Consider the following 13510-nt stretch of genomic DNA (forward strand, 5'->3'; position numbering starts at 1 on the left):
GTTATTAGAATTCTATAACTATTACTATAACAAGCCACTCAAGTTTCCCCGCATACCTCAAAAAGCTGTTGGGTCCGCAGCCAGATAGCAGTGCTTCGACATCAGCTATGAAAATAAATGTGACCTTGCACACACTGTTAACATTGCTATTCCCAAAAATAATTTTCTAGGCTGTAAGCCTAACACACACAAACACACACACTGACACACACAGTAAAGAGTTAATTCTCTCATGCTGGCATACAATCAGGCCTGACTTGTATGTAACATGTATGTATTACCAGGAACGCCCTGCCACACATGACAAATCAATGTAACATTACAAAGCATTTTAGCACATGCTGCAGAGCAGCATTCTGCTCTGTTGCCCATTGCCCACACTATGGTCCTACTCGGGGGCATGACCAGCTGCTGCACATGATAGTTTAAATTGATGTTTTAATATATGCTTTCTCTGCGTTACTTCTAAAATGTCAGGGGGCCTAACTGTAGACAACCCAATTGCTATATGAACTCTAATGTAATCTGAAAAGTATCTTGTTCTGTTAAATTCAACTTTGTTTTTAAAAAAAAGCAACTTCCTATTAACCCTCTCAGGCCCCTGCCCTATTGACTCTTGGATTGTGCCGTCACTCACAAAAGAAGTGGCTGAGTGACACACTGGAAGGCCTTTGTTTTGATAAAAATGGTACCCAATCAATCAATCAATGAGGTTTTTTTTAAAGCGCGCTACTCACCCGTGAGGGTGTGAAGAAGCTGGGGGTGGGGTGCAGCTCCGGTCATAAACTCACTTTATTATTATTGTTTTATTGAAAAAGAATATAGGAACATCTTATTATCATAGCAAGATAAACTAATAGGCAACTTACCTAGATTTTCTCCTGTGTAGTGTCCATAATATGATCCAACAGGCATTTAATTTACAGTCCAAGCACGCTTTTTTCTTCTTTATTCTAGCTCTGCCCCTCTTGTCCACCCACCAACTTCTTACAAGTTGTTACTCAATATCCTGGAATTTGGGGATTGCTGATTTTAGATTTCATGTCTGTCATTCTCCTAGCAAGTGGAAGGTTTTCTCCCACATTTAGTGCAACTTTGAAATTTGTGACATGTCCTGTCTACTGCCAGTTGGTCTTATGGTGGACAAATATATCAAATATCAGAGGAGCTGAAATGAGCCCCTAAAGATTGTGGCAGGCTTCTTGTTGGCAAAGGTACGGAATGGGTACTTCCTGATCATTAAATTATACTTAATTTTGACAAAAATGAAAAATATATTTTCAAATTGAAAATGTGTAAAACTAAAAAGAGATTAAATGTTATCAAGCAAAAAAAAAAAACTACCTTTGCTCTTGTTGTCTATTTGTTATAACTCAGGACCCCAGGTTATTCACTGTTACCCTCTATAATTCTATATGTAATAATTATGGCCCCCTGTTTTCCATCATTACTGCTTTTTACAGATAAATAGAGACAGAAAAACATTTATTTCCATATCTGTATTCCTTTTAAATGTGGAAAAATTCAGAAATAGGGTTGCTTTTTGAGTTATTCTAAATACTGTCTGCCTTGACTACCAGGCAATAGCTGTGTGGATTGATAGGTAAGGGGGTTAAAAAGAAAGGATTTTTAGAAAAAAGGCTTAAACAGCAGTAGATATGCACAAGGCTGATACTGAAATTAGCATATTTTCTTTTAAGTGCATTGATTTATCTTCTGCTGGTGTTGATAGCATTGAAACCTGACAGGCATTTAAGCATGAGTGCGGATTTATCGGTTAATACTAATTTCAGTTACATTTTTTACAAAACCCAAAATAAATATGGATAAATACAGATAAGATTAGCAAAATTATCTACTGGCGGTCGCCAGTAGATAGTTATAGTTAGGACCCTGTTTCCATAGGAAATCCGCAACATTCTATTTGGAATAACTTTGGCGCCGGTCGACGAATCCTCACGAAATTTTCAAAATAGGTGGGGCGCTACGCTCCGCTCCTACCCTGAAAGTCTCGGGGGATTCATCAAGCGGGGGCTGAGAAAAAAGGGGGGTCCCAAAACGCGTTTTTCCCATGCATTTTTCCATAGGACCTTTAGACACAGCTACAGCCCGAACGGCCGAACAGAGTTACTTGAAATTTGGCAGAGAGGTAGTCCTCAGGTCAAGGAAGTGCCTTTTGTAGGTCTGGTGTAAATCTGTTCAGTAGATCCTGAGAAAATAGCATTTAAATCAATATATATATCTGAGCCAGCTTACGGTGCGCTTACTGTAAGCTTACCTGCGCGAGCGCGATTCTGATTGGCTGTTAGATCTTAGTAAACATTCGAATCGGTCGAAACCAGGAAGCGGCGGCCGCCATTTTCTCTCTCGCACTCTGAGAGGGGGTGGAAAAACAAAGGCCAAAAACATGTAAAGGGGTTGTTGTGACAGGTCCTAACCACCTAGCCTTGATGATGGTGTCCCCAAAGAACCCCCAAGGCCAAAAAGTCAATTTTTTTTTTTTTGAAAAATCGCCGATTACGCTTACCGTACGAGTACGGTAAAAATAAGTAAAAAAAAAATCATCCATACTCTCCCCACCCCGTGTGCCAATTGCGCCCAAAGGGCACCATTTGTGCATGGCATATGTTATAGACAAAAAAATTAAAAGATAACCTTTCACAACGAAGCGCATAATATGTCCTCCATGTGCGCACGGTGCGCGAAGCGCATCGTGCGTACATGGCCCATCCAGCGTAACGTGGGCACGCGGTGCGCGCAGCGCACTGCTTGCCCACCGTGCGTGCACGGCACTAACTGCGTAAAGTGGGCGCGCGGTGCGCGAAGCGCACCGCCTGCTCACTGTGCGCGCACGGTGCGCGCACGGAACAAACTGCGTTAAGTGGGCGCGCACGCCACGAATGGCGTAAAGTAACTTAGCATTTAAAAAACCGTACAAATTCACTGAAAAAACCATAGGTTTCACACACGTTATAGTTAGGAATTAGCATTTAAAAAACCTTGCAAATTCACTGAAAAAACCATAGGTTTCACACATGTTATAGTTAGCTGGACATTTTACTGATAAAAAACCAATGAAATTTCCCCGTTATAGTTAGTGCAGGCAACTATAACTCACGCGACCGCAATCCTCTGCTGATGACATATGTGTCTTTATGAAAAAAAAATATTTGTAATATATGTATAGCTAAAATTTAATGGAAGAAGACATGGGCAAATAAGTGTCTAAATACAGTATTAGCATCAGCAGAGGATTGCGGTCGCGTGAGTTATAGTTGCCTGCACTAACTATAATGGGGGAATTTCATTGGTTTTTTATCAGTAAAATGTCCAGCTAACTATAACATGTGTGAAACCTATGGTTTTTTCAGTGAATTTGCAAGGTTTTTTAAATGCTAATTCCTAACTATAACGTGTGTGAAACCTATGGTTTTTTCAGTGAATATAAATATGGATGAATACAGATGGAAATGTAAAAAACATAAATAGCATAATCCCGGGAGCCCTAAAAATTAATTAACATTCTATTTGGGATTGCAGTAAACTATTGATTCCAAACTAAAGTGGAGCTAAAGAAAACCATTTTTACTGTTCGCTGTCCATCTTCAATATTTCCTCTACCCACGGTTTCTTAGCTGCTTGCTTCTTGTTGTATTGTGGGAGATTCCTACTTGTGGAGTGTGGTGTTGCTCCTTTCAACTTCACTTTGCACCTCCTTCATCTGTTTAATTGTTTTAATTTACTTAACTTTTCACTGAATCTCCACTGTCTGGGCTCCAAAGTAGTCGACACAGAAAACATGCTCCAGCAATGGTACACTTACAGAGGAGCCCCGTCTTTTATTTTTTTTGCCTATTTGTTGTTACAGTACTTATTATTTAATTGATTACGATATGGTTTGACTTTTTTTTTTTTATATACGTAACCTGGGATTTCACCCTATGTTCTGTTTCATTTTTCCCTGTACTTCGTTATTGTTCATGAAAATGGTTTGTCTATGGAAATCATTTAGTGAGAAAATTGGTTATTATTTAAGGAGGATGTGAGTCGTTCCTAAGTAATAAGTCCCAAAATCCTGTCAGATAAAAAAAACAGCTTCAATTTTTTAAAACTGTCCCCAACCATTGTAGCTGTGGCACAGAACTAACAGGCTTAATTTTGAAAATTGTGCAAGCATTTTGCAACACTAATAGAGTTAAAAAGTCTAAACACAACATAACCCAAAAAATCTCACAGCCAATTTCTAAGGATTATGAAAATTAATAATAAGAAAAAATAAACCACAACCACTAAAATCCTGTTTTTGGGGCAGGAGATATGATTTAAAAATATTTTAAGACAAAAAAGCACCACAAACACTAAAGTGCTCATCAGAAATCACAGTTCCTGGTTGACTGGGACCTAGGCGCAGTTTCAGGCTGATTGTGATGAAGCCAATCGGGTCAGCACGGTCAAAGTTTTTACTTTCTAACTTGGCCAATTTTGCCATGTTTTATGTGTCAGAGCACATACACTAGAGAGTGAGCAGTAGTGCCTTACTACACAGAGCTATGGTTGCGCGAGTTCAAGTACCAGGATGATCAGCCCTCAAAACATGGGGGGACCGAGCAAAAAGGGGCATGTTCTCGCACATTTGTATTTTGTGGACATGGTTTTCCAAGCCTTGGCATTTCTCCAAATGGAATGTAACTAGCCAGCAGTCGTTGTAGTGGAATTTTCCATTTCAGAGTTTTATCAGTTTGACGTAGGCCTGTGAAGCAACATGCTTATAGCGACAACCAACCTCATGGCAGCATTTCTATCCCCTTTTATTTAACTTACACCATTTATAAAAGAGACCAACCCTACGCGGACAAGTCAGCTCTGCTGCGAAGCTGCTAGGCCACATACTCTATGGAATAAAACATCTCCAGATTAATGTTTTTGATAGTGAAAATACAGTCTTGAAGAGTTTATTAGATATTTCCATCGCAATATTTCCCTCTTTTCTCCAACTCTACTAGCCATGTAGAAGTTCTGTCTGGCATGGGTTTCAATTGGCTTTGCCAGCTTTTCAGAATTACCAATCTGACTTGTGACTAACTCTACTATTGCTGCCCATCTAGTCTCCAATAAACAGCCCCAGAATGCCACTGATTCTTCCTTCTCCTACCAAACCTAGTAAAGCTACTGGCATGACATACAGCTGATTTTTTCCCAGTCCTGGAGGCCTCTGATTGACACCAACCTGACAGAACTGACTGTCCCGAAAACCCAGAATTTTTGAGCCCCCAAGACAACATATACCTGAATTCTCCATCTTTAACATCCCATAGGGTGGTATTTTTACCGGTTGGAGGGGTTAGTACTCTCATACTTCTCATTATTTTTTTAGTTAGTAAATTCTGACCCACAGAAACACAGTTAACTAAAGAGTGACCTGCAGATATAGCAGATCTATAAACATTCACGGTTCTGTATGACAGGCCTGATGTAAACAATTCTGAAAGATAGTTAACGGCACGCACTAAATCAGTTGAAACGGGATCAAAACCTCGTTGAAGACACCAGCAAACCCATTTGTTCCATGCCAGTCGATATGCTTTCCTTGTGCCAGATGCCCATGACTCGGATAGGAGTCTGAAAGCATCTGTCGAAATCCCTGGGATTCGCCACTGTCTCCTGCTCAGCAGTAACAATGAAGAGAATATAGAACTCAAACAACATTCCAATACAGAATATAGGGCGTGAGCACACATCCATCTTCCTTCTTTGTTTAGACCAGTGCTGCGAACAGGGAACATAACTTTGAAATGACGTGAAGAATTTTCTTAAAACAATCGAAATCCAAAGGGGACTTATTCTGAAAGAAAAGGTCAAAAGGAATAAACCCAGGGCGGGTTAATAAGAGGTGGGATAATCTTAGCCTCCGTATCCTTAATAAAGTCCAGATTTTCTGCCCACCAGGCTGTGAAAAATCCTTACCCGGAGGCCAACATTATGCAAGTTTAAAGTGAATTAAGCACATTATCAATCACATTATTGATTGGTCTAAAATAACATTTTTTAAACATACTTTCATTTGACCAGTCAGCTGCTCTAAGAATATCTTGGAGCCCTCCACCTAACATAAAGGCTTTAGAAGCCAAAGCACCTCTGAGGGAGTGTGCACCGAAGATAGACACATCCACACCACTCTCATTCATCACTTCTTTCACCCATCTTGCAAGTTTTGGGGATGAGACAGCTTTATGAGGGGATCTGTGAAGTTGAGTTTCAATACCTCTCAAAGGGGCAGTCCTTTTTTCATACTCTTATAGGCACTTGACAACACGTAGACTTTCATTCAAAGAGAAGGAAGGGTAGAAGATTGAAGATGACAGTTTTTGTCCTTTTTTAAAGATAAAAACAAACTCCTTCAGGCTGATAATCTCTGCTAGTAACGTCCTAAAGCCTTAACATCTGACGTTTGTCTAAAAGAAACTAAGGAAAGTAAGACAGTAAGCTTATAAGAGATACGTTTAAGAGAGATGTTAATGTTATCACCCCAAGAGGATAAAACTTGTAAAACATTTCTTACGTCCCATAAGGCCGTGTATTTAGGAGTTGGAAGATTAAGAACCCTCATACTTCTCATAATTTTCTTTGTCAGAAGGTTTGTCCCACCGAGACACCATCAACTAAGGAATGACCCGCAGCTATCGCTGATCTATAGACATTAACTGTTCTGTAAGATAGGCCAGAAGCGAAGAGTTCCGATAGAAAATTAACTACGTGAACTAAATCAGTTGAAACAGGATCGTAGTGTTGAATACACCAGCGAACCCATTTATTCCACGCCAGTTGATATACCTTTCTTGTTCCAGATGCCCAAGACTCAGATATGAGCTGGAAAGCACCTTGCGAAAGTCCTGAGATTTCCCGTTGTCGCCTGAAATGTTCCATGCCATCAAAACCAATAGGCCTTGGTCTATGAGAGGATGAGATTCGCCCTCTGGACCCAGAAGTATTTCCCTGAAAGGTGGTATGAGGGTATGAGAATTGGGAAGTCTACAGACATCTCTAGAATAACTGGGAACCATGCCTGCGACCTCCAAAGAGGGGTTATCACTACCATGTTCTGCACGTAATGACGGGCATGCAAGAGAAGGCATGAAAGCATGACAAACAGCGGAAAGGCATATGGCTTTAAGCCCCGCCAGTCCTGGAGGAAGGCATCCACCCCCAAAGCTTGAGGATCCGGCTCCCAGCTGAAGAAGCTCTTCAACTGAGTATTCAACCTGTCCGCGAAAAGATCTGTCCCGAACAGGCCCTATCTGTCTTGAATTGCTATAAATACTCCTCTGTCTAGTTTCCAATTGCTGGAATCCTTGAAATTCCTTGAGAACCAATCTGCTATGCCATTGTTCTAACCAGGAATATGCTCTGCTGTAACTGAGAGTCCCTTGTTCAAACAATAGCTCCAAAACCCTTTCGCTATTTGCGTAAGACCCTTTGAGTGTTGTCCCCCCATCTTGTTGACGTATTTCTCTGCAGAAACATTGTCCATGCGCAGCATAATGCAGCATTTCACGGAATTCTGAGTGAAACCCGCCAGGAGTTCCAAGCAGTTGATGTGAAGATCCTCCTCGAGTTGTGTCCAACGACCCCCTATTGATGTGTCGCCACATGTGGCACCCCAACCTTCTAGGCTCGCATCTGATTCTATTACTAACTCTGGGGCTTCCTCAAAGATTGCCCTGCCATTCCAGGCTTCCGCGTTCTTGAGCCACCAAGTCAATTCCTTCTTGGTTCCTGATCTAGGCAAATCAATTGTGAGTAGGACAGATTGGTCTTGAGAGATTTTGCTTTCAGTCTCTGAAGGGCCCTGTAATGTAGAGGTCCCGGAAAAATTGCCAGGATGGTTGAAGAAAGAAGACCCAGAATTCTTGCCAAAAGTTTCAATGGAAAGAATTCCATTGATAGCATTTTTCCGAGCTCTCTCCGAAGTTTCTGTATCTTTTCCCTTGGTAATTTCAATTCCGCATTCAGTCTCTGAAGGGCCCTGTAATGTAGAGGTCCCGGAAAAATTGCCAGGATGGTTGAAGAAAGAAGACCCAGAATTCTTGCCAAAAGATTCAATGGAAAGAATTCCATTGATAGCATTTTTCCGAGCTCTCTCCGAAGTTTCTGTATCTTTTCCCTTGGTAATTTCAATTCCGCATTCAGAGTGTTGACCATGAAACCCAGAATTTGCGTTTCTTGGTTTGGTATTATACAAGATTTCTTTGTGTTTATTACGAAGCCCTTGATGTTGAAGTAGGCGGATGGTAAGATCCGTGTGACGAGCTACCGTTGCTTTGGACTGACCCATTATAAGGATATCGTCCAGATAAATAATGAACCTTATGCCCCTTTCCCTTAGCCATGCTACTACCGGACGAAGGGGCTGAAGAAAGGCCGAAGGGGAGGGTGCAAAATTCCCAAAGTTTTCCTTCCCATGTGAATTGCAGGAATTTCCTGTGTGGCTGCTAAATCGGGATGGTCAGGTAGGCATACTTTAAATCTAGATGGGTTAACCAGTCTCCCTTTCCTCAAAACATACCTCAGGAGGTATATTCCCTCCATTTTGAAGTGGTGGTATGTTACCCATTCGTTTAAGCTTTTCAGATTTAAAAGGTCTCTGTCCTTTGTCTTTCTTTTCTACTAGGAATATGTTGCTTACAAAGCCTCTTTGCAAGCTCTCTTTTATTGCCCCTTTGGTTAACAGTTCTTTCACTTCTTGGGAGACTAGTTTCTTCTGTTGTTGAGAAAAGGTTATTTCTCAAGTTTTTTTGGTTTGGATGAGGGTATCTACAAACTTTATTTTGTAACCCTTGACTGTATCTAGAACCCATGGGTCTTGAGTTACCCTAGTCCAATTCCCGGAGAAAAGGGCTAGTCTCCCTCCTACCTTTATAGGGGTATCTAAAGGGTCTTTCAAAGTTCTTACCTGTGGGGAAACCTCTGTTTCTTCTCTCTCCCCGGAATGGTCTTGTACGGTTTCTCTGCCTTTGTGGGAAGAAAGATTGGCCCCATAAAAGGATGTCTGCTAGAATTTAGAGGCTCGTCCCAGAAAGGGTCTTGAGGATGATTGTCCGCGGCCGGGGAACCGACCCCGTATTCGCCCGTCCCTTCCAAAAATGTTGTCTTGAAAAAATACTTTATGTTGCGTTGCGACTTTTGGATAGAGCTGAAGTCCCCAACGTATTTAGCCATACCCTGAATAAAATCCTCTCCAAAGATGAGTCCTTGACAAGAGGGGCCTCCATCTTTATTCGCTAGTTCAATTAGTTTTGGGTACATTTTTAGGAGAATTCCTTTTCTCCGTTCATTAGAAATAGCAGTATTAGCGTTGCCAATCAGGCAGATGGACCTCTGGACCCAATGGCGTAACTCTTTTGGGTCAACAGGTATGCTACCAACGTAGGCATTTTCTGCTAGTTCAAAGATTTTGGTTAATGAGCTAATTGTGTCTAAGAGGCGATCCTGACACTATTTTAGGCTTTTGTCAATCCCTTTCCTAGGGTCTTTGGCACCCTTGGCTATAAAGGCCACAACTTTAGGGTCAAGTTCAGGGGTCATAGCGATTTTATCAGGAAGGGATGGGCGCGGGCGCTCAGACCTCAGTCTTGATCTGACCTCCTTAGGGATTTCTCTTCTTTGCCCCTTCTTTTGTGCCCAAAGAATGCGCAGTACTGGTAGAGGGCCATGCCCTTGTCAGCATTTCAAATTTTGTATTGATTGTCTCATTAAAAGAGTCCATAGAATTGTCCATGGCCTTAAAGACCATTGATTCAAGCTTACCTTCAAGGTTGGAGTCTGGGTTAAGAGACATTGTAGGGGAATATAAATCAGTAATTAAATAAGAAATAATCTACTTTATGTCTATATTAAACCCCTTTTTTTTTTTTTAAATAAGGGCTCAAAGGATTAGGTAGGTAACAGTCTTTTTTTGTTTGATTTATGATTAATTGGTATAAAAAATAAGGTAGATGGGAAGGGATTAAATTTGGTTTGTGGCCGTAGCAAAAGAAGGTGGGAAGGGGTTAATATACTGGTTTTATGCTTGAGGAGAAGCCGGTCGCGTTGCATTGCATCAACAGCAGCAACTGCCAAGGGTTGTCTGCTGTTGATATGGCAACCTCGTACGTCCTCTGCATGCGTGGTTGCTCCTTATGGCCTTTCCTTTAAGCCGTCTCCCCCGCGATGCACAATAGAAAAGCGCACTGCGGTGGGGGAGTAAAGACATGATAAGAGGAGCGGGAAAGTGTGTTAAGGCCGCGGTCGCCGAAGGAAACAGAACAACATGACCGCGAAGGTTGCAGGCAGAGAAGGGAAAACGGAGAAGAAATAGACACGTTCGGTTGCAGGCCTGGCTCGCACTCACAGCGCTGAAGAAATAGACACGTTAGGCTGCAGGCCTGGCTCGCGCACACAGCGCTGCCAGGCAATGGTAAGAGATCGTGTCTATTTCATGAATATTGAAAGAAAGGAATTAAGCGTCTGCTGGATTAATGAGCGCTGCATAAGCGAGATAAAGTCCCAGCATGGGAAGTTGAAAGAATGGTAAAGTACACATAGTTTTGAATAAGATGAAATACACACACAGTCTAGCTTTAAATAAAATGGCATGCAAGAAAAAACATTTTTAAAAAGGAGATATCACACAGTAGGATCAATAGGACCCAGTTATGTGAAAAGAGTACAAACAGGTAGAGAAATAAACTGTATAACACAAATGTAATGAGGGTACTTATCTTGTTGAGCAGCAGCAACAAAGAAGGAAGATGGATGTGTGCTCACGCCCTATATACTGTATTGGAATGTTTTTTGAGTTCTATATTCTCTTCATTGTTACTGCTGAGCTGTGGCAATAAAGGAGATTTGCATAATCTTAGGCTCCGTATCCTTAATAAAATCCAGATTTTCTGCCCACCAGGCTGTAAAAAATCAAAATTCTCCTGCTTGCACAGCCTTTGAGAGGCACCCTAGTGTCATGTAACTGACTCTACCCCAGGCTTAAAGGTCCTTCAGTAGCAGCATCCTACGGGGAAAGCTCTCAGTTTTCCTGTAGACTGGTCGGCCTAGTGGTCAGTGAAAGCAGCGCCCCACCCCCAGTCCTGGGTCTGTAGAATGAACTCTTGTGCACTTTTATTATTATTTCATTTTGCCCCAGACGCTGATTGGCTCCGGTGCTGAAGAGTATGCTGGAGGTCTGAAGGAATGGAGGATGAATAACGGAACAAACCCGCTGCGTGGTGACTGGGGATTCCGGTGCACTGCCTGCAAATACGTATTCAGCTTTTTGAAGAAAAATGTGGCTAATGATCAGAGTGATGTGAGTTTTAAAGCATGAGGCTGTGCGTGAAGTCCCCAAGTCCCCTCAAAAGCCCCTGAATGTATCCCATCCCTGAGTCACGCAGGCCTCGGGGTGACTGGCCCTGTATTCCTTGTGGACCCAGCACAAGGATTTTTGTGGGGTTTGGAAAGACACATTTCAAAGTTTTTTGTGTGAACCCCTTTCTGAAAAAGAGTGTTTTTTTGACATCATGAGGGCTTTGATTAGTAGTAGACTTTCGAACAGAGAGCCCCAAATATGTCCTTCCCAGGGCCCCAAAAATTGTTAAAACAATACTAGTTCTATGTGTGTGTCCAGCTTTCGCAGTGACTAGCTCAATAGCTGTGGTCCGACCCTGTCAGCCATACAGCCCTATAGGATATAGGGCTTAGATTCTGTACCCCTGGACCTTGGGCTCATACAGTCTAAGAAGGCAGGCTCTGTTCACCTATATCAACCCAGAAGCAGCCTTGTTCTAGAGGTGGCGTTGTAACCCAGCGCCAGTCACTTCAGCAATTCAGCCCAGGGTCTGCCTCCCTTCTCTCAATCTTAGCCCCATCCCTTTCAGTGTGCAGTAAATAAAATTCATATTTCACAAATAGACACATGCATTTGATTAAACCCACCTTTTGTTTTCTGTCTCCTTGTACCCCCGACTCCCCCTCACCTGCTGCAGGAAGAGATCAGTAGGGCACTGGACGGTTTGTGCAACACAGTATTTTCTTTAATTAGGACGCCCTGCAAAATGGGGATCAGGAGATTCAAGACAGCAATTATGAAGGCTTTCGAGGCCCACCAAGATTCAGCAACATTCTGTGCCAACATGCAGCTGTGCAGCAGAGCAGGTGAGGATCATTCAGGGGCCTTAGATGTGATTCTCCTCCAGGAGTCACAGGTGGGTTACACAAAACATTGACCAGGTGGATAGTGCCATAAGCCGATGTCTCTGAGGCAACAGGTGCCTGTTCTTTCGCTCAATTTCTAGGCATGCTAACAACGACTTAAGGATGATGACAGAGGTAGGTGCAGTGTGCGCAAGTATCTACTCCGTTTTGTTAAGCAATGCAAAACCTCTGGGTTCTGATGACATTCTCAAACCGCTTGACTTTTGGCCATGTGGCTTATGAAGGGCTTTAAGTGGGATGAAAAAAGTAGGGTGTTAATATATGGGGCATGGCCAATATAATTTCTGATCATGGGTTAAGCATGTGAACTAATTTTCTGTGTGCTCCCCAACAGTATTTTGGTTCCTCTGTGAGCTTTCTGTTATTGCTTCCAGATATATATCACGACAACTACATACACCTAAAATCAGCCAGGGTTATTGGCTTTGTCAATGGTTGGTAGCTGTTGAAATTAAACAAGTAATTGATATTGAAAATATTTCAATTCTGTAATCGTGAGACTGTGAATTAAACATTATTAAGGCCTAACAATAGTAACACATAACATTTTTATATCAATGAAAACATATTAAAATACGATATTTGTAACCACTATATTAGTGAAAACTATATTAAAAGCATCAATATTATTTACAACTATATTACTTACCTCAAAAAACGACATTCTTGTCAACGATATTTGTGCATCATGATATTACTGTGTCACGATATTTAATTTATGATATTTCTGTGTCCCAATATTTTTCAACCAAATTTTGCCCAAACACTGGTTGAGAAGCTGTGCCAGTGCAGCTACTATGTCTAACTTTTGCTCTTATAAATAAAATAGGTTTTTGGTTAAATTAATGTTATAATTCCAAAATCGCTGTGTTTCAATGGGTAAATGTGCTGCTCTGTTAAAGGGCATAACCCAGGGGTGAAATGCTGAGCCCCCAAAAAGACACATGTAGAGGCTTAAGGGCAGCATTCTGCAGTGGTTTGTTCAAACTACTAAGGATCCTAATCACAAATTGCATTTTGAAGTATGAGAAGTAGTGCTACTCACGTACTCCAAAATGCTAGAAACATATAAAGAGATCTCCTTCAAGGCGGCGAAGATCTCTGCACATGTAAGGTTTTAATTTGCGTGTAAATGCAGGCTTGACCAGGGGAGTTGTAGAAAAATGGGAAATAATTACTCAAAAATAGGAGAAGTTTAGGGACGCATAGAGCAAAGTTGATGGAGGGACATGTAAATAAAAACACACACCCATAACAAAGTAAGGCT

At 41.6% G+C, this 13510-nt stretch overlaps 1 protein-coding gene across 1 annotated transcript in view; it reads left to right on the plus strand.

Annotated features, from left to right (window-relative positions):
* LOC146784279 (uncharacterized) overlaps positions 1-13510 on the plus strand; it is a 203977-nt gene that overhangs the window by 132261 nt on the left and 58206 nt on the right. The window contains exons 15-16 of the mRNA XM_085635303.1: positions 11177-11338; positions 12015-12183. Coding sequence (XP_085491429.1) covers positions 11177-11338; positions 12015-12183 — 331 coding nt within the window. The remainder of the gene's footprint in view (positions 1-11176; positions 11339-12014; positions 12184-13510) is intronic.

This window comes from Triturus cristatus, chromosome 11, assembly GCF_964204655.1.
Source record: "Triturus cristatus chromosome 11, aTriCri1.1, whole genome shotgun sequence".
Lineage (NCBI taxonomy): Eukaryota > Metazoa > Chordata > Amphibia > Caudata > Salamandridae > Triturus > Triturus cristatus.